At 37.2% G+C, this 18285-nt stretch overlaps 1 protein-coding gene across 13 annotated transcripts in view; it reads right to left on the bottom strand.

Moving 5' to 3' along the window:
• The window catches only part of EPHA6 (EPH receptor A6), a 532004-nt gene that overhangs the window by 242862 nt on the left and 270857 nt on the right, over nt 1-18285 (bottom strand). For 6 of the 13 annotated variants that reach the window (XM_072885203.1, XM_072885210.1, XM_072885220.1 and 3 more), the window contains 3 exons: nt 13031-13186; nt 3791-4126; nt 2717-2797 (listed from right to left, as the gene is read on the bottom strand). In XM_072885203.1, coding sequence (XP_072741304.1) covers nt 2717-2797; nt 3791-4126; nt 13031-13186 — 573 coding nt within the window. Of the gene's footprint in view, nt 1-2716; nt 2798-3790; nt 4127-13030; nt 13187-15117; nt 15228-18285 lie in introns of those variants that run through there. The other 7 variants (XM_072885227.1, XM_072885244.1, XM_072885299.1 and 4 more) reach the window with 3 other exon arrangements.

Here is an 18285-nt window from a genome sequence, read left to right as displayed (position 1 = left end):
ACTTGCTGGACAAGACACAGCACGTGCTGTGATCATGCAGGAACTATATATATTCTTTCTTTACTGACTAGGCAATAGACAGGTTGAGTGATTGGTCAGCTGGCGTCTCTAGTCCAGTACGCAAACCTTACATAGCTGAACCTTGCTTTTCGACTTGCAGACCCAACCAACAGGTTGGTGACTGTAAGTGGTCATTTTTCACACTTCTGTTGAGGGAACATAGAATCTGTGAAATCTTTTTCTCTGTTATTGAACTCATGTTGGCTCATGGGTTCACAGTTCTTTATGGTGCCTGACAGACAATGTGACCACAGAACTTTGTTTCCTTATGAAGCCCGGGGGTAAAAACCAAAACCATGGATATTGAATTTATGAATATTTGGACAAAATTAATAACTAAAAAAGTAATGAATACTACCAAATTAATTTTATATGACTTACTCAGATTAATGTTAGTATTTTTTTTCAGTATTTGATCAGGTCTGGTAATGTTTTAGTCATCAAATTGCAGAGAGGTTTGCACAATGCAGTTTGCAAAGCCTTTTCGAAGTGTTATTTTCCTTTAGTCTGCTTCTTGTCATTGTTAGAGCTGAGCAGTGTACTTAATCTTGTTGATGCTGGTGACTGCATGAGGAGGCAGTTAAGATTTTAATATTAGTTGTGGTAGAGCTCTGTGCATAAAGATGAGCCTTAATCACTTTTGAATTAGTTCACTGCTCCTGTCAGCAAATATTCTCCCTCTTTGATGCTCTCAGACTACTCTACTCACTAACTGTCATAGAACACAATTCTTCAGTTTCTGTGGATGCCCACGGTAGTCTTCACTGCATTACTTTATTCAGCAAAATGCCACCAGCAATATCTTCTCCAAAAAGAGAGAAAAAACACTGAAGAACAAGCTAATAATTTTGCATGTTTAAAGAAGAATCTGTTAATTTCACATAAACCATCAAAAAGAAAGGGCCACTACAGGGAAGTAAATCCAATATGCTCAAAGAAAATAAAATGCAAGCTCCTCAGCTACTGTAAATTATTGCAGCTAACAGAATGGTCTGGATTTACAGCAGCTGAAGGTATTGTTCTATATTCTGAACAAAGATATGACAATTGAAGAAAACAATTTATATATTTATAAAGACGTCTATCACTTCATGCAATGTCTATACCAAAAACATTAAAACAGCATGTATGAAAAGATTACATATAAAAAGGTAGTATGGACACAGGATAAATATGTTGTGTAGGTATAATTTATTATAAATCTAGATCTTTTGTATTAGACACACATCAAAAGAGAAAAATTGTTTTAAACCAGTATGTTTGGACTTCTGGTAATGCAGTCCCTGTACACATTAAGATATTTTTGATTTGTTGTTACATCATGCATATAATCTTGGATCTTTGTTTTATATGAACATGTGCACAAACCTGCAACACCATACAATAAGTACTGTCCATTTCAGTATAATTAAGATAAGGAAAGATTGCAACAGTCAGTTTACTGTTTGGTGGTAAAGCTGGGGAAAAAAATGCAATATAAAGGCAGTTATTTACTATTTTTGGTAAATATGGCAAAAGCAAAACTATAAATTGTTTACTAATAGGTGGCTAACAATAAAAATAAAAAGGTCACTAATCCTTTTATCTGGGAACTTCAATGTGATTTATAAACATTACTGAAGTCTCTGCAACGTTCTGAAGCTGTAGTTCTACAGCTTCCTTTTCTGAGGTTAGATACCCTAGCTTTCACCACATCACTTCTTATTTATGACTAAAAGTAACTCACAAAAATGTTTATTGTCCTCTCAATAATTTCCATCAACCAAAACTCCATTAATTTTCATCCGTATTTCATATGACGTTATCTTTCCCTCTTTTACTTCTAAATATATAGTTACTGTGCTTATGGTTTTATACAACTACACAGTACAAAAATGGTTGTATCTTTATAACTACATTTTATAGATGCCTCCATTTCATTTATTACAATGCTTTCTCCTGCAAAGCTGTCTTTTTATATCCAAATAAACTGACAGATATTCTGGAAATCTGGTCTTAAATTCTGTGAAGCCCTTCCAACAGCATTTTTAGTAATGTAAGAATTATTATAGGGAATGCAAGCAGCCTACACTCTAGAGTTTACTGTCAGTGTGTCACAAATTATCAAAAACATTGGTCTTTTCCCTGTTTTGAGTAAACTGCAGTGAAAATCTATATCCTTAAACCAGGAACAGACAACAGCAAACGACATTTTTTAAAAGCCCACCACTTAAATACACATCACAAGCTGTGTTCACACGGCTGTTAGCCAGTTTAAAAACAAACCATATCTCTGGTGACCTCCACCTGTGCACGCTTGGTGACTTGCATTTAGTACCATGTAACAGAACATCTAAAAATAAGTACACATAGGGGTAGTTTCTGGTACCACTTTTTTTTCCTTTAATTAGAAAGGAAAAGAGAGATACAGGTTCACAACATGATACATAGCCTAAGAGCTTAAGGCAATTCTCAGTGCAAGGGATATATCATTAGGCATCTTATATAATTAGCTCTTCTGTTACCATCATCACATGAACAGTGAGTGAGTAGTTTTCATGCTTCTTCTAATCCATTTTAATGAATATTATTAGTATTACCATTGTCATTATCATCACCATCATCACAGCAAGCTGTTAATTTTTGTATGCCCAAAGGCAAACAAGTCATTACTTACTCATCAACAAAACTACTTGTCCCAGATACATAGGTAAGCAGATTTTCGCTAGGCTGATCAATGAAAGAACCCAGGGCCTTCCTACAAGTGGAACATAACAGGATCCTCCTGAACATTAGCACTTTTACTAAATACTTTCATATTATCAAAGGTCTTCTACTCAAACCCGTAGTTTTGCCAGTTTGGTTCCTGTTCTACATTAAACACTTCAGCTACAGTTGCAATGTCACTGCACAGTAGGTGAAAAACAATTCTGGAACAAATGTCAGCAAGGGATAATTTTGAAATAACCTTCTCATCTACAGTAACACAAGCCAGAAGATAACACTGCTATATAGGTTGCTTTGTTGGAAACCTATGATGCTCTTTGCTGGCACAGTGAGTATTTCTAAAGATGGAAGAGGAAAAAGTTGCAGAAATAAAAATATAGAGCCCTTTTAGTTTCCCATGTTTCTCATAAAGGTCATCCTTGAGCATGAATTTGAACTGAAAAGGGGGGAAGAAAAAGCTCAAAAACAATAATGCAAAGTGGACAATTAAAGGAACAAAAAAAATCTATTAGCATACGTCCCCTAAGGGAATGGCTCATACAGATGTTGAAATATCTTACAGGGAAGCGTGCTGTATTAGTACCATGAAACATGGATACTAAAAGGAAGTGACTTCACTTTCATTTCACCTTTGAATTGTGAAATTGCAATAGATAACCTGTGGTGGTTTACTCTTTCAAAAGAGAAATCGTAAGGAAAGACTTGGAAAAGCACCAGATGCAGACTCCAATTCTGATGAACCATTGATACAGTTAGGCCCAGGTTGTTAAAGCTTGCACTTAATTTTAAACAGGAAGATACGTTTTGTATTGCCTTTGTATTGAGGCCAAGGGCCAACTGCCAGAAGCATGTAATGCCCTCATCAGCAGGAGATGGAAGTCCTCACCAAAACCACTTGAAAATGTGTAACCATCTGCAAAATATCCTAACTTGCTGACCCAGACTTCCAAGAAACAAAACAATCCCCCTAATAAGTGTGTAGATGTCAGGGGCACAGGAACAGACATGCAGTGCTGGGACTTACCATCTTGGTCTGTGGTAACCGTGATAGCTGTGAACTGCTTGGGAGAGAAACTCAGCTCCGAGACCCCATTCGTGGCTTCTATTTCGAAGGTGTAGTTCACGTGTGACACAAAGTCTAGCACTGTCACAGAGGAGTTGATGAGACCTGTGTGCCTGGGGATGAAACGGATACCTCCCCCACAAATCTCACACTGGCTGGCATCCGACCCACATTTCTTACAGATGACACTGTAAGTGAGATCTTTTCTTCCTCCGGTATCACTCGGGGGGCTCCATTCCAACATGAGAGCTGTTTCGTTAATGTTAAAAATCACATTCCTCGGAGCAGAAGGTGGCCCTGCAGAGAAGGAGGGAAAAGGCTGTTAAGCGACAGTTGTCTAGTTTGGAGGAAAAAAAAAACAACATGAAAAAATATATTAGTCTTACGGCAATTATTTCCAAATAGAAGTTAAAAGAGTTATGTTTCAATAACGAATTCAATGGAAAAATTAAAAATTCTCTATATACTTACAATCCTTGAAAATTAAGCAGGAATAATAAATAGGTGAGATCATAAAAAGCTGAATAATCTAAATAAATTAGAATTAATTCAGAAGTCACTTAAGGCAACATAAAAATGACTTGGGAATGTCGAACCTAGACTTGATAACACAAATTTGCACTAAATATCTCTTGATCTTGTGGGATACTGGGGTAGAGCTGTAACCACTAAATTTATTTCCTTATTTTATGTCTAGTAATGTAGGCTTTTCTGATACTTATAATCTTTAATGTTTTATAAGAGTTAAATTGAATAATAAATAAATAACAGCTTTGGAATACCTACAAGAGGTAAAATTGTTTGTATTAGTTCTGCAGTGCCAGATATTTTTTCTATCCTTCAGTGCTTATCCCCAGGGATTTCTTTACTGCTGCTCATTAACAGAGTTAGGTGGCAACAGGCCAAGACTATTAGGCACAAGAGACACTTTACAAGTTTTTTCTTTCCCACCTGGCACCTCATCAGCATCAGTATAACAGTGAAGACATCAACCTTGCAAGCTAAAGATCTAAAAGGATGGCCGCAAAGCAGGAGAAAAAGTAATTCTGGAAGACTGTGGGGAGGGCTGCAAAGATAGTAGCAGGAGGCAGAGTACAGGAAAGCTCAGCTAGCAAGCAGGTGGTAAAGCTCTCTGTGTACTGTCGGACGAACCACAACTGACCATTTCCCATGGATCCCACAATAGTCAAGGTACATCCAAGAAGTTTTAAGCTGTTATGCTGACTTACTGTGTAGGATCCCATGTAAATCATCTGAGGCTTTATATATCAGCTTCCACAGTTTGATGGAAGAACTTTACCACCTAATGATTTTTCAGGAATTAGTGAGGGGGTGAAGGAAAGGCAGAAATTGTTAAAGGAAGTCTGAATAATCTTGTCTCAATTTCTTATTATATTCTTCTTTTTCCACTTAACATATTTCAGCCAACACTTACAGACACATGGTTTTCAAAAGCAATTTGTATATAGACCCAAAATATGCCCATAAAATTATGTAAGAAACACAGATTTAGCAAAATGCAAGGCCTTATACTCCAGGTTTTGATATATGTAAGATGACTGTGGTAAACTCAACTGGCGATCTCTGGCGTTTTTTGAGCTGAATTAGTTGAATAAGCATTATATTCCCAGCTCTCAACGTAAAATCACGGTGCACATGGATTGCTTAGCCAATTGGTAGAGGAACTTTGAAAGCTTTCAGCTTGCTTTGCAGCTTTTCGTGATTTATACAACCTGCCAGCAAGACTTAAGTATAAAGTTTTGATTGACATACTGTTCAAACTTCAAGTGAGCTTTTCAGTACTTCAGGGCCTCTCAAGCAGACTGAAAGGCTATATGAAACATTTGCAAATGACATCAGCTAATTGTTACACAGAGTGTAGTTCACCCAAGAAATTGAGTGGCACAGTAAATCTGAGAGAGTCAGATAATTAAAATATCATAATGTCTTTTATAAAAACTTTAAGACAATGAGAGAAGAACTAAATAAACAAACAAACAAAAATATTGATCAACACTTGTAAATTCCAGTTCAACAACTTGTAGGATGAGGGCAAGACCTTGTGCCCAAAGGATGGTCAGCTAAATGGTCAGAACTTTCCATTAGGAAGGAAAACAAAGTATCAAAGCTCCTCCTAACATTTCATATATAAATCACAATCTCAAATCTCCGAAAAAAAATAAATTAAAAATATACTCCTTTTTTCTAACAATTCAATTCCATTTTTTTCCTTAAGATCTGCAATTACTCCAGCACTGATACACTGATTTGATTTTCAAACTTTTAGCTGTTTATTTGACTGAACAAAATGTAGTGATTTAGAAAATCAAGCCCATGAGTGGTTCTGAAATATGCACCTACAACTGAAATAAATCCATTTACTCAAGCTCTTAATTCTTGAAGATGACCCTGAATACTAAAATGGACTATACATTAACAGAAGACATTACTGTATCTTACATTTTACTAATAAACTACATAGTAGTAAAGATCTATACAGTTGTACCTACACATAGCGGCAAGAATGAATACTAATGGAGGAAAGAGGCAATAATAGTTGCAGAAAAAAGGTCACTATTCAGCAACATTTGTAATTTTTAAGTGATGCTATTAGTTTACTTATGTGACATAAATGTGGGTATAAAAGATGGAATGCTTATAAAGGGAAAAAAGTTTGTATAGCGTGGGAGAGAAAATGTGAACCAATAAATGCTAAAATTTTCCGTGAACTGTAGGTGAACACTTGAGTTGCTTTTTTGTTTCTGGCATTTATTTGTAACTTTAAATAACTGAGACTATGTTTTCATTAAAATGATTTTTCCCTGAAGTAAATGATGAGTTAGCTGCTGGATTTCAAGCACTTGATAATTCAAATATTTGGAGGTGTTACATCGCTTTGCATTTTTTTAGTGGACAAGAAAGTTTAAATTATTTTGAATGTGTGAGTAGTTATTCGTATACCTATCTGTGCAAAGTTCACAGTTAGCAGCTAAAAACCCCCTGACAGGAAAGACCAGTTATTTTCAGCGTATCAAGGAATCATTTAGCTGAATTGTATGTATGTGGCTCATTTGTACTGAAGATCAATATTTCTGGAACCCGTCAGATGAAATTTATTTTTGTAATTTGCAATTTTTATGGTCTCAGAGAATATTTTGAGTATTTCCTTCCTGGCCTTTGACTGTGACCTTGTGATAAGTCTAACACTGAAGCATTTGAAATACTATAATATATAAGTATTTATAAACGCAACTTGTTTAACAAAGGCTAATTATATTGATACATCATTTTCCAACGGTGTGGAAAACAGAGACAAGGTACAGCCTTGAAGATGCTGATGTGGTCCAACAGACCCTACAACCTTAGAGTGTCTCAGATTTACAAACCTCTAAACTTTCCATAAAATTACTGTGAGCTTGATGGTTCTAGCTACTCTGGAAAACAGTCCTGAGATTGGAATAAGCTAAAACTAGCACAGATTACTTCAGCTTCAGTTATTATTTATGTGCAGAAGACAGGAATAATTATGCTTCCTCTAAAAACATGCTGTGAGAATTAAATAATGACTGGTCTTAACAAATTCCCACTGTTAAAACCAACGAGGAGTTTTAGGAATATGGAGGATGAGCCTTAATCGCACTTACATATGTGCATAACTTTAAGCGGATCAGTAATCCCCTTGAAATAATTGGTAATACCCATGCACTTAAAACTAAGCATGTGTGTAATTGCTCAAAGGATTGGAGCCAATGTTTTGAAACTGGCTTAAATTTAATCTTACATAAACTATAGATATTATGACAATGGGTCATCATAGCTCAGGGTTTTTTTCTGTTACTTCATCAACTTTGGCAGGCCGAAACAGGAATTAATGTGAATCCGAGCAATAGGAGAGTTTTCTCTGGCTTTGTCACTTTTAATTTTCTGTCAGATTTTTGTTATGCTGTATCTAGAGGGCATCAATAGAAGAGCCAATACAGTAGATAAAATGCCCTTTTTTAAAAATTTATTTTTTGTTTGTACTAGAGAGTGAAGGTTGTTATATTCATGATTTGGGACTTAATCCTCAATTGTAAGAGAAAACATGAATTATTGTACATTCATATTTCAACGAATAGGGAGAACATTATCAATTATGTTAGGGGTGTCTGAAAGTATATGACTGTCCGCTTGCAAATACTGAAAAAAACCTCAGACACCCTTCATACTCAAGGCCCCTCATGCCAATTTGCATGATGATTAAATAGCTTTTTAATTGCTGTTAAATTATGCCAGTTAAACTGTGATTTCATGCAAATATTAAGCTGTAATGACATGCAGTGAATCATTTACTAAGATTTAGAACTTGGAACAAAGAGAGACAATTAATTCTAATCCTCAGATTCAGCTAAATTATGTGTCACTGGGCTTTTATGAATGTGGTCTGATTGCTTTGTTATCATTTATAAATTATACAAAGATTATTTGACACATTGGAAAACTTGGCAGCAATAAGCCTTCTGCAGATATCTGTGCAAAGCTCTCGGGGATTTCCTTATACTGATTTTTAAGGAAAACAAGTATATTCGTGAAAATGATGGATCCTTTCCTCACAGCAAAATTCATGACTTTGGATTTTATGCAAAAGAGTAAAACACAGTTCAGATGGATGAGCATTAGAAAAAATGCAGCTCTTCTTAGATGAAACACAGCCCACAGAGTGTGAGCAATGTTGTTTGCTTCATTTACAACTTATAATGTAAGAAGTATTTCTACACTCTCTGCAGAGTAGACTGGCATTGATGTCTTATGGAGAAGCAGGCCCACTCCAAAAGCAACAGAGCTGAGTTTATGCCTCATGCAGTGCTTTGCACCTCATCTTGCTTTGAGTATCCTCTCCATCTGTGAAGGTGAAGTGCATTTTGCCCTTTATGGAAGGAGAGAGAAGCAAACCCAACGCTGCAGAAGTCTAGTGAGGGCAATGCAGTATTTTAAACACTACAGAGTGATGACTGGCTGGAAAAAACGTTGTTGTTTTTTAAGTGAGAACTGTCCGTTACCAACTATTGGACTCATAGAAGTGTGTGTTATTTGACTACTGAATTTACAGCGGAAGGGCAAAAATTAACCATTGTCTTCTGAGAATAGTCAGAATCAGCATCTGGCTGTGCCCCTTGAGTTCATAATTACTTTTTTATACACATACATACATACATGTAGCATAGATAAGTAGTGTCACTTGATGTAGAATGCTGTATTACATTTTTTCCTTTCCAGAATCACTTATTCTTTTTCTGTGAGGCAGGCAGGAAGAATGGAAGCCAGTGACTGCAAACCAATACTCCAAGTCTGAGCGTAATGATAAACTGCAAACAAGTATATATATATAAATAACAATAGAGGCAGTAGAGTCAAAGACTTCAAGCAAATTGCTTGATTTTGCTGCTGGAATACAGTGTTGACTCTTAAAAATAGAGGATACAGTTTGTGGCAGAAGTTACTGAACAGAGCATAAGTTTGTTGGGTTCAAAATTGTTTAAGCTTAACATGAAAAGAGATGCATTCAGACTCAGACACCCAGTATAAGCCTGCCTGCCTCTGACCTTGAAAAGATGGATCAATTTATCCAATTACATTATAGTGGGAAACGTTAAAGTTTATGTACAGAGTAATCAGACAGGGGATTAGATGCTATTTGTTGCTCACTGTGTATGCAGAGAGATCACTGATAGAGTACTCACATATGGCAAAGAAATACAATAAGGAGAAAGAGTAGCAGCAAGAGATTGATAACAAGTGCCAATCAAACAAAAAAAGACTAGGAGAAAGAGATTAACAATATACCCTAATGTAATTTTCATTCCTCTTATTAAAATTAGTTTTCTATTATGCTCTTCTGCAAAGTGCACACTCTTCTTTTACAAAATACAGTTACATGAAACAAAAATGGGAACTGTACAATTTTGGAAAAGCATACAGTATGCACTTTCACAGAATTAATGAAATTAGATTTGAAGCTCATCTTGAAAACAGTGGATGCCTGAAGCTAAACTCTTAATTTCATAGTCTCTTAAATCAAGGTCCTTATTTTCCATAATGCTGCATATGCAAGTTTTCCAGTACTGAGGAAAAATTCTGGAGTGAGGAATAATGTCTAGCCCGATACAGGAATGAAAAGGGAGAGAGAATAAAATATCTACTTATCTCAGGCATATTGCTTTGCAGGACTTGGGGAAGCAAATGAAATAGATATTAATACAGCTGTTTCAAAACATTTGAATATGAAGAAATTTGTAAGGGGAATCCACCATTCCTTCTGTGTTTAATTCAAGAATAATTCTCATTTAAAAAGTCACAAGAAAAAATTCTAATTTCTTATGCCACATCTCACATGTCAGGATACAAATTTGCAAATGAACATCAAAAATGCAGATCTGCCCCAAAAGTGGTTATGTGGAAAAGGCATTTTCTGACTGCACAGCCTTTTCTCTCTATTTAGTTAAATTGGCCCATTTTTTTTCCCTAACTTTTCAACTCCTTTTATTATGGTAAAGCATGGCAGTTTGGAAGGAACAATCTAAATTCTACTCATATCTGTATCTTTGTTTATTAAATTTAAATTAGCCACATCTGCACAGACCCACCGAAGGCAAGGAGGTTGTATTTATGACAGAAACATAATTTTAATAACTGAGAGCATAATTTGAAAGAAGTGGGGTTAAAGATATCACTTAGGGAATAATTTGGCCTGCAGACTCTTCATTACTGATGATGTGCAAGAAGGTAAAGAACGCAGTCTGCCTGTCAAGAGTCTCGGTGTCATTAACAGAGCTGACAATTAGTGAAATAATCATCATCGTAGGTATAAGATGAATACATCTGCTGTTACAGTCAATGAAGTACTGATATTTTGCAGTCTAGGCTGAATGAGAGGCAATGCATGGTGGCACTGAACCAAGAGCAAGGCAGAAACTAGAATGTGGTTCACTATCTCCTTTATTTCTTATTTCTCCCAAGTCAGGGTGAGATGGGGCACTGGAACCTCTGTTGTGGTTGATTTCTTCCCTGCCTCCACTCACTTGGTTGCTTTGGCTGACATCCTCAGCAGGAACGGAGAGGTCTGGCAGCAAGTCTTCCCTGACAGTTTTTGGCCAAAGCAGCTCTCAGCACTCTGCTTTTGTTGGGAAAGCACAGGGGTGTTGTAGGTACCTGCTCCCGGATGCCACAGGGCTCTCATGCTCCTCCCTACGTTATCAATACTAATGGGTAGCAGGGCTTAAAATTGTGCCCTGAAAGATAATTATGGAAACCTAATGCCATGTATGAGAATTTTTTTCAGAGAAGAACTGTCTTCTAGAGATGAAAAATCAATGACTTATAAATAATATGGAACCACATCTGCATAATGCATGAGTGAAACCATCTTTCTAAGCATGAAACTGTCAAGAGCACCTGGGATGTGTGTTAGTTCTGTGGGTAAGTTTTTAATGGCCTGTGCTTGGGGCACTCAAATGAGTGGAATTATTTGTAATCATTATTTTCCTGTGGGAAGTCTGAAACAACATTGTTTATTCCCTCACATATTTTGTGCAAAAGATAGGCCTATATGCCTTGCTCTAGAGTGAGCTGACAGCAGATTGTGTGCATTGGATTGGGGTGCCTCTCTGAATCCTACGTCCCTTAAACAGCTGGAGGCTGAGATTTACCCTTCCCATCTGAAAACCCTATAGTTAGATTAGATAACTTTCTGCTAAGTGCCTTGGATCTGAAGAATGCCATTTTTGGTGTCCATCACTCCCATTTAGTGGATGGACAATGTCTTGGTCTACGTAATGACCTCAGGATTACAGAATGCCTATGACTTTGTAAAGCAGCTCCAAATTACCTGGTATATTCCCAATTTGCCTAGGACAGTACCATTTGGAGAGACGAGCATGAGCACAGGAAGTAGTTCAATTCTGCTAGTGTCAGCTCAGTCATTTTTACATGGTGCTGCCTTACGCAGTGTAAACATACCAAAATTATGACTATACATTGATGGTTATTGCAGCAGTACTTTGTTTTCATGGTTTTATCTCTTAAGCTTTTTGTATACTTAGTCTGTTAAAATACTTCATGCATTTAACATGTTAATTTTTTTAGAATTCTCTTAAAGAGGACTGTGGCAAAAAATGTACTTGAATCAAATCCTCCACCAAAAGAGCTAACAAAATGCTACACAGGAAACTAAGTATCTTAGAAAATTTGCAAACAGATTTTAATCGTCTTTATTAAATAATAGGATTTTATATGTAAATATAGTATCTCACCCACAGATTTTTAAATGCTGCTGTTTGTTCCCAGTTTTGAGATTAAACAGATATAGTTGCTTTATAATCAATAAATGAATCCCAGTGAGTAATGAACCACGTATGAAAATCTATGAGAAATATTTTATTAAGTGAAAAGAAAATTTATGCTTTACGTTTCTAGACATAAGCACGTTGATCAAAGTAATAAAAATCTCTTCTCAGTCAGAATTTCTGCCCCTAGATTGCTGGGCATCAGTTTTGTCTTAATGACAAATTTAGGTTAGTCAAAAATCACAAAATGTTGTGTTTTAAAAATTATCAAAAAATCTAAAAAATTTTCATTATCACAGTTGTATAAGAGGGAATAACTCTCTGTTGAAAGAAGTTGATATGCAAGAGAGTTTAATTATATCTCCTTCTGACTGGACACATCTTTTTTCCTTTCTTTTTATGATTTTCTTGTCTTTTTTAGAGAGTTTAGTTTTTATTCAATTGTGTTGGGATGATATTTGTCTTATAATTTTCATTTAAATCTGGGGAGACAGCAGAGTATGACATATCAGTTTTTTTCTTTATGTGACTCCTCATTTTTTTTGAAAGTTTTTGTACAAGCATATTTTCATGTATTTAAAATTCTAGTAGTTAAAACTCAACATTGCTATCTATATGACAATGATTACATACTTTGTATTATCTCTCAGAACTACAAGTTAAAAAGTTACCAAACTAAGAGACATGTCAGTAGTTTTAGGGATATCTAGACTAAATAGAAATATGATGTTTGAATTTTGATTTTAAAAATCTCTTTTGGTTATCCTGAATGGGATTCTTCACAAAATGTACAAACCCATGTCATCTTTTAAAAATACAAAAATAAATAAATGAGGCACAGGAGAAGAGAATTGCAGACACTGGAACTGATCAGACTTACGTGTACATGCCATAGTTGGAGGGTCCTTCTCAGCTCTGAAGTAACCTTTCTCACACTGACAGACAGAAGTTGCTTCTACGTAAGTCAAACTGTGTGGAGGGCACTTGGAGCACTTTACATTTCCAGCAAATGCTTTATAGAATCCAGGCCTGCAAGCTGCAAAACAAGAAAATAAGTTTCATTAATAGAAGCAAGTTTTGGTCATAAGTAAAATCTGTTCCATGCAGTTATAATGCACCTTCTTTCCTTTTCAACCTAGATATGTATGCTATTTTGATCATACAATTCTTCACAGTTTTTATTTTGGTGTATGGACTTAAAAATAAAATAATCTGTTCTTGGTATATAATGGGAAATCATTAAAAGAGAGAGCTTCCAAATTTACAGACAGTCCTCACTGCTGCTTGAAATTGTTATCTAGACAACTTCACTAATATCACTAAACAAAAGCACATTATCTATGTTTTACATAGGTTCCATCTGTTAATAAGAAAGAGTGAGATAACTTCTTACCCGCCAAAGCTATTTATATGGCTTCCTTATTTAAGTAATGGAGACCTGCAATGTTAATATGTTCATCCTCACAATGCCTTGATAAGACAAGGACGCCATCCCTATAAATTTATAGATGGGTCTGACTTGCCCACAGTCCCCTGAGAAGCCTCTGACAGAAGGGCCCCATCAGCTGGGTCCTCTGCACCCTGTTGGCATGAGAGGCTGGGAGGTGCTGCTGTAACCACCTTCAGAGATGTAGGAAGGAGATGCCGATACCCTCTAGCACAAACTACCGCAAGCCTGAGGGTATTCTTAATTGTGCCAGGAAACAACCTGGATAGCAGCTGCCGTGGGGATGGGGATGTTGTGACAGTCAGAGCTCACCGTGCCCCCAGTTACTTGGAGCAGGGGTCCCTGCCATTCTTAACCACAGCATAACCTTATGTGCCTTTTTGCTGGCCTTTAAAGCAGAAACAATTTGTTAAAATAAATCTTATCATAAATCTGCCAGGTTTGCATTCTGAAATATTATTTTAAAACTATCCTCAGACTTCATCACGCATGTTTAAACAGAGATTTCTTTCTTTCTCCTGCCAGCTACCACATTTACACATGCCAGCATGTATTGCAGTTACTGTCTTCTGGCTTCCCAATCCAAAACCAGAACTGAAACAAATGCAAGACCAACTCAAACATGTATACACTGTACAGACTCATATTCCTTCTGACTCCTTCAGCAGTATGATGGAAACCATTGCTATAAATATGATTTCGAAGATCCATGTGGCTGTTTCTCATTTTGACATATTCAAGATTATTTCCTTTACACTGCTAGAGAAACTAGGCAGTACTTTCTTCCCTTGTAATAAGACAAAATAACAATATTAAAATGAGGTGTTCTTTAAAAAGTACCCAAAAGTATGCATTTTATGGATTCTGTCAGTTCATATTGAGTTATTAAAAAATATTAACTCATAGATAACATATACACAGATCAGTTTTGCTTCTGATTCCAAAGGACTTGCTTGACATAAAAGCAGTTTCATTAGTAGCTGAGGGAAAAGGAGTGAGAAGATGGGACTGAAAAAGATAATAGTTGATCGCCTACCAGAATCCAAGAGACAATTTTTCAAAGTTAATTTTAAGAGCTTAATTTTGACCTGACAATTTCAGCAGTTGTCCTCGCAGTGTGTTCTTGTGGCTTTGCTGAACAGACATTAGGGAGGAATCCTGCCCTGCTGTCACTGACAGAAAAGAAAATATTTCTGGTGTTAGAGATAAGAGGGGTGGGAACAGCAGGGGTTTCCCCTTTGAACGAAGGCTACTGGTCTGATACAATTGTGATTCTAGTGAGTGGTAATTTTCTACTGATTGGAAAGACAGCAGGTTTGGTGCATGGAAGAAGGCAGCACTGTAGATATAGGCCGTAGGCACTGACTCCTCTTAGCTGTGCTGGAACGAAGGAAGAGAGGAGGTGAGGCAAAAGCGGGGAAGGGTGTTACGCTTGCCTGCTCCTTTCTTCTTTTCTCATGCCCAAATCCTGCCCTGGCTTATATAAGGATGAATATTAAATTCTTGCTTTTAATAGCTACCTTTCATACATGTGGTGCGATGCAAAGAAGTTTGTGATTGAAGAGTTGGCATTTCCAGGTTACGGTTTCAGTCAAAGCAAAATGAGTGCTCTTTAAAATCCTTGTTACTTCTGAAATTCATGTCTGTCAGTTCTGAAATCATTCCTTCTTCCCTTCTGTCCCCCAAATGACAAACCACGTTGGATCAACAGAAACACAGCATTCTCTTTCAAGAGAAATATTCTGTTTAAACTTCAAGCAGTTCACTATTCCAAAATAAAACTCAAGGAGAAGATTCATTTCCAATTTAAAAAATCAAATGTTTTATTCTGAAATGGTATTCTGTAATGTATTTAAAGCAACTATGGTTTTGATATGGTATGTCTCTGAAAAGAAAGCACATATATACTCATGGAAAAGATGGGGGAAAAAATAATGGATATGTGGATCATTTTACTTCTTTTGAAGCCAACCCAAATACATTTATCCATTAAGCCAGGTATGTACTACAAATTCTGAGGCAGAGGAAGATATCAGGGAAGGTTTTCAATGGGAAGTTTACAAAGCTATTGATAACCCTCTTCCCGTCCGAATGTAGAATCACACAACCATGATTCTTGTACACTTTCAAATAAAAACCAGCCCTTCATAAACAAGATAAAATAACACAACCTGAAAACCCGCAAATGATCACAAGCCTGGGATAACTCACCTCTCTGGATAACTCAGTGCTGATTGCCAACATTCAAGGTGAAAGAAAATAAACTGTTACTCTATCCAAATCAATGAATATGCAGCACGAGTTTGAAATACAGCACTTCAGCTGCTGTACATATCTAAGCTTAGACTCTAACAAATATTGTGTTTCAGTGGCACAATTAACAAAAACAATTGCTAAATTTACCATTTTCCACAGAAAATTTGCAAGCACTAGAGTTACTACCCAGGTTTTTAAAAGCTCATTTAGGAAATGCCTCAACTGCTATGATTTCAGAGATGTCTCCCTCCGAAGAAAAGAAAAAGAATCTCTCTGTTCCTTCGGCCTTAGGTGTCTTGGTGGAGGTTGTATAAGACCACTGTAAGCCAACTGTAGCTCACAGCAATTCCAATTAAAATTTACAGGAAAATTGCACAAAGGAGTCAATGGTATAGGCATTCCGTTGTAATTTCTGATTTATGCATTACATTTTGTAGAACTGGCATTTGTAAATGTTCTGCTATGAGACTGCAGATTGAATTACTGCATGTAAATCACTGTGTGTGACTGCAGGTTGTGATATCAAACCACACACAAGCACTAGATGTTGTATTCAACTTCAGAGTCCTAAAGTCACATGTTATCTAAAATAAGGATTAGGATACGACTCTGTAAAGCGATTAATCAGTAGGCTTACTTACATGCTTACTGTTAACCAAGTTCCTCAGATTTTGCCTAGCTTCCTATTATTTCTATTGTTTATTCTCCTGTGGTGGTTTCAGCCACACAAAATTAATTAGTGCACAAACTGCCTGATGGGCAAATCAGAAACTCAAAAACTTTTAATTATAAATGGATTGTGGTTTTGTATTTGGAGAAGGAAAAAAGCCATCTTTCCTGCGCAAAACCGTACCCTATGTAAATATATTACAAGTAAGTTAAAAGTTTGTTCCAGATGTTTATGTATGCAGAAAGTTTCATTTTGTATGGGTTAATAAATCAGTATTTTCAAAGTGTTTCTCATAACATTTTTTTCACTCGGCTAATAGCTATTGCACCTATCAATTTCACAAATTATTTGTGTGTAGGTTAGTGTAAACTAAAATTTAAACTATGAAAAGCTGCTGTCTGAAAAAGCTTCTAATGACTATTCAAAAAAACCTAAAGTTTGTTTTTATCTTTGTTACCACAGAGTATTTTTTTCTAACTTCCAAATCACTGGGAGGCATCTTATTTTCCCTAACATTATCTAACAGAAGTGACTTTGTGAGTTACTAATTATACGAACTGTATGAGATTTGACTTTTGTAAAGCCTGGGGGAAGATAATATATTGTCTTAATGGTTAAGTAATTAGCAGGGTATCTGAATGAACAATTCAAAGACACTAAAGTTTTCTCCAATGAAATACCAGAGATCATGCAGAGAAGCATTGATAATTTAATTGGCTTCATAAAAGATAACACATCTATAAATGTGCTTTACTACAGCTTTATCAGGATTTGACGATGCGGTTTTTAAACTATAGAAACTTTGTAATTAATATCCTTTTCCTTATTTAATGTTTAATATATGGCATTTAGTTTTGTTTGTATTATACACAGATGCATATGAAGAGAAATTAACGCTATGCAAAGCTCTGGTGAACTCTTAAAGAAAGTGATTCATGGCTTGCTAGCCTCCCAGCCTGGGCAGAGAGTAGGAGAAAACATTTATCAAGCAGCTGCAAAAGAGTTTAGCACTGTTGATGTTATTTGCAGAGCTGTTGAAGCAGACTGGAAAAACGTTAGAGGTGCATTGTACACTTACTGCCTAAAATGAGATACGATCTCAGCTGTTCCAAAGAGGATGGTACGTGTGTGGTGCAAGACACTGGGGGAAGCCGCTCTTCCCTGTGCATGGCTGCAGGGTCAGTCTATGTCCATTACCACCCCTAAGGGCCGCGAGCGTATCCCCCTGCCAGGGCTTTGGCTGTGGGGGCTCAGGGCCAGCTCAGAAGCAGTGCAGCCAAGGGTGGCCCCATCCCACTGGGGCCACAGAGAAAGGCTCTCTGACAGAGAGGTCACGAGGCCGACCCCTGCCTGTGGGAGCTGCTTTTGGCTGAGGGCTTGGTCCCTGCCTGGGCTACAGCTCCACGGTGGTACAGCCCTGCTCTGCCTGCCCATGGGCCCTGCAGAGCTTGGCCTAGCTGCAGACCAACATCCTGGCCCAGCCCCAGCCTGTCCCCATCCCCAGGAAGGTGTGCCCGATGCCGGGGCTGCTGCTGGCTGCCCCCTGGCCTGCCCTGCTCCCTGGCTGAGGGTGGCCGGGCAGAGCCTCGAAGCCAGAGCCCGGCCCACCACCAAAGGCCTAAGGTGGTGGGACAGGCCCTGGCTGCCAGGCCCTGCCTGGCCGCCCCTGGGGAGTCCCTGCCACTACCAGCCCCCAGGGAGGTGCTGGCTCCCGTGGTGCCTCAATAACCTAAACCAATAGCTGGATATATATTGCAGCAAG

This window comes from Ciconia boyciana, chromosome 1 (genome assembly GCF_034638445.1).
Source record: "Ciconia boyciana chromosome 1, ASM3463844v1, whole genome shotgun sequence".
Lineage (NCBI taxonomy): Eukaryota > Metazoa > Chordata > Aves > Ciconiiformes > Ciconiidae > Ciconia > Ciconia boyciana.
The sequence above is the reverse complement of the archived record's forward strand: the minus strand, read 5'-3'. Positions and strand labels throughout refer to the sequence as shown.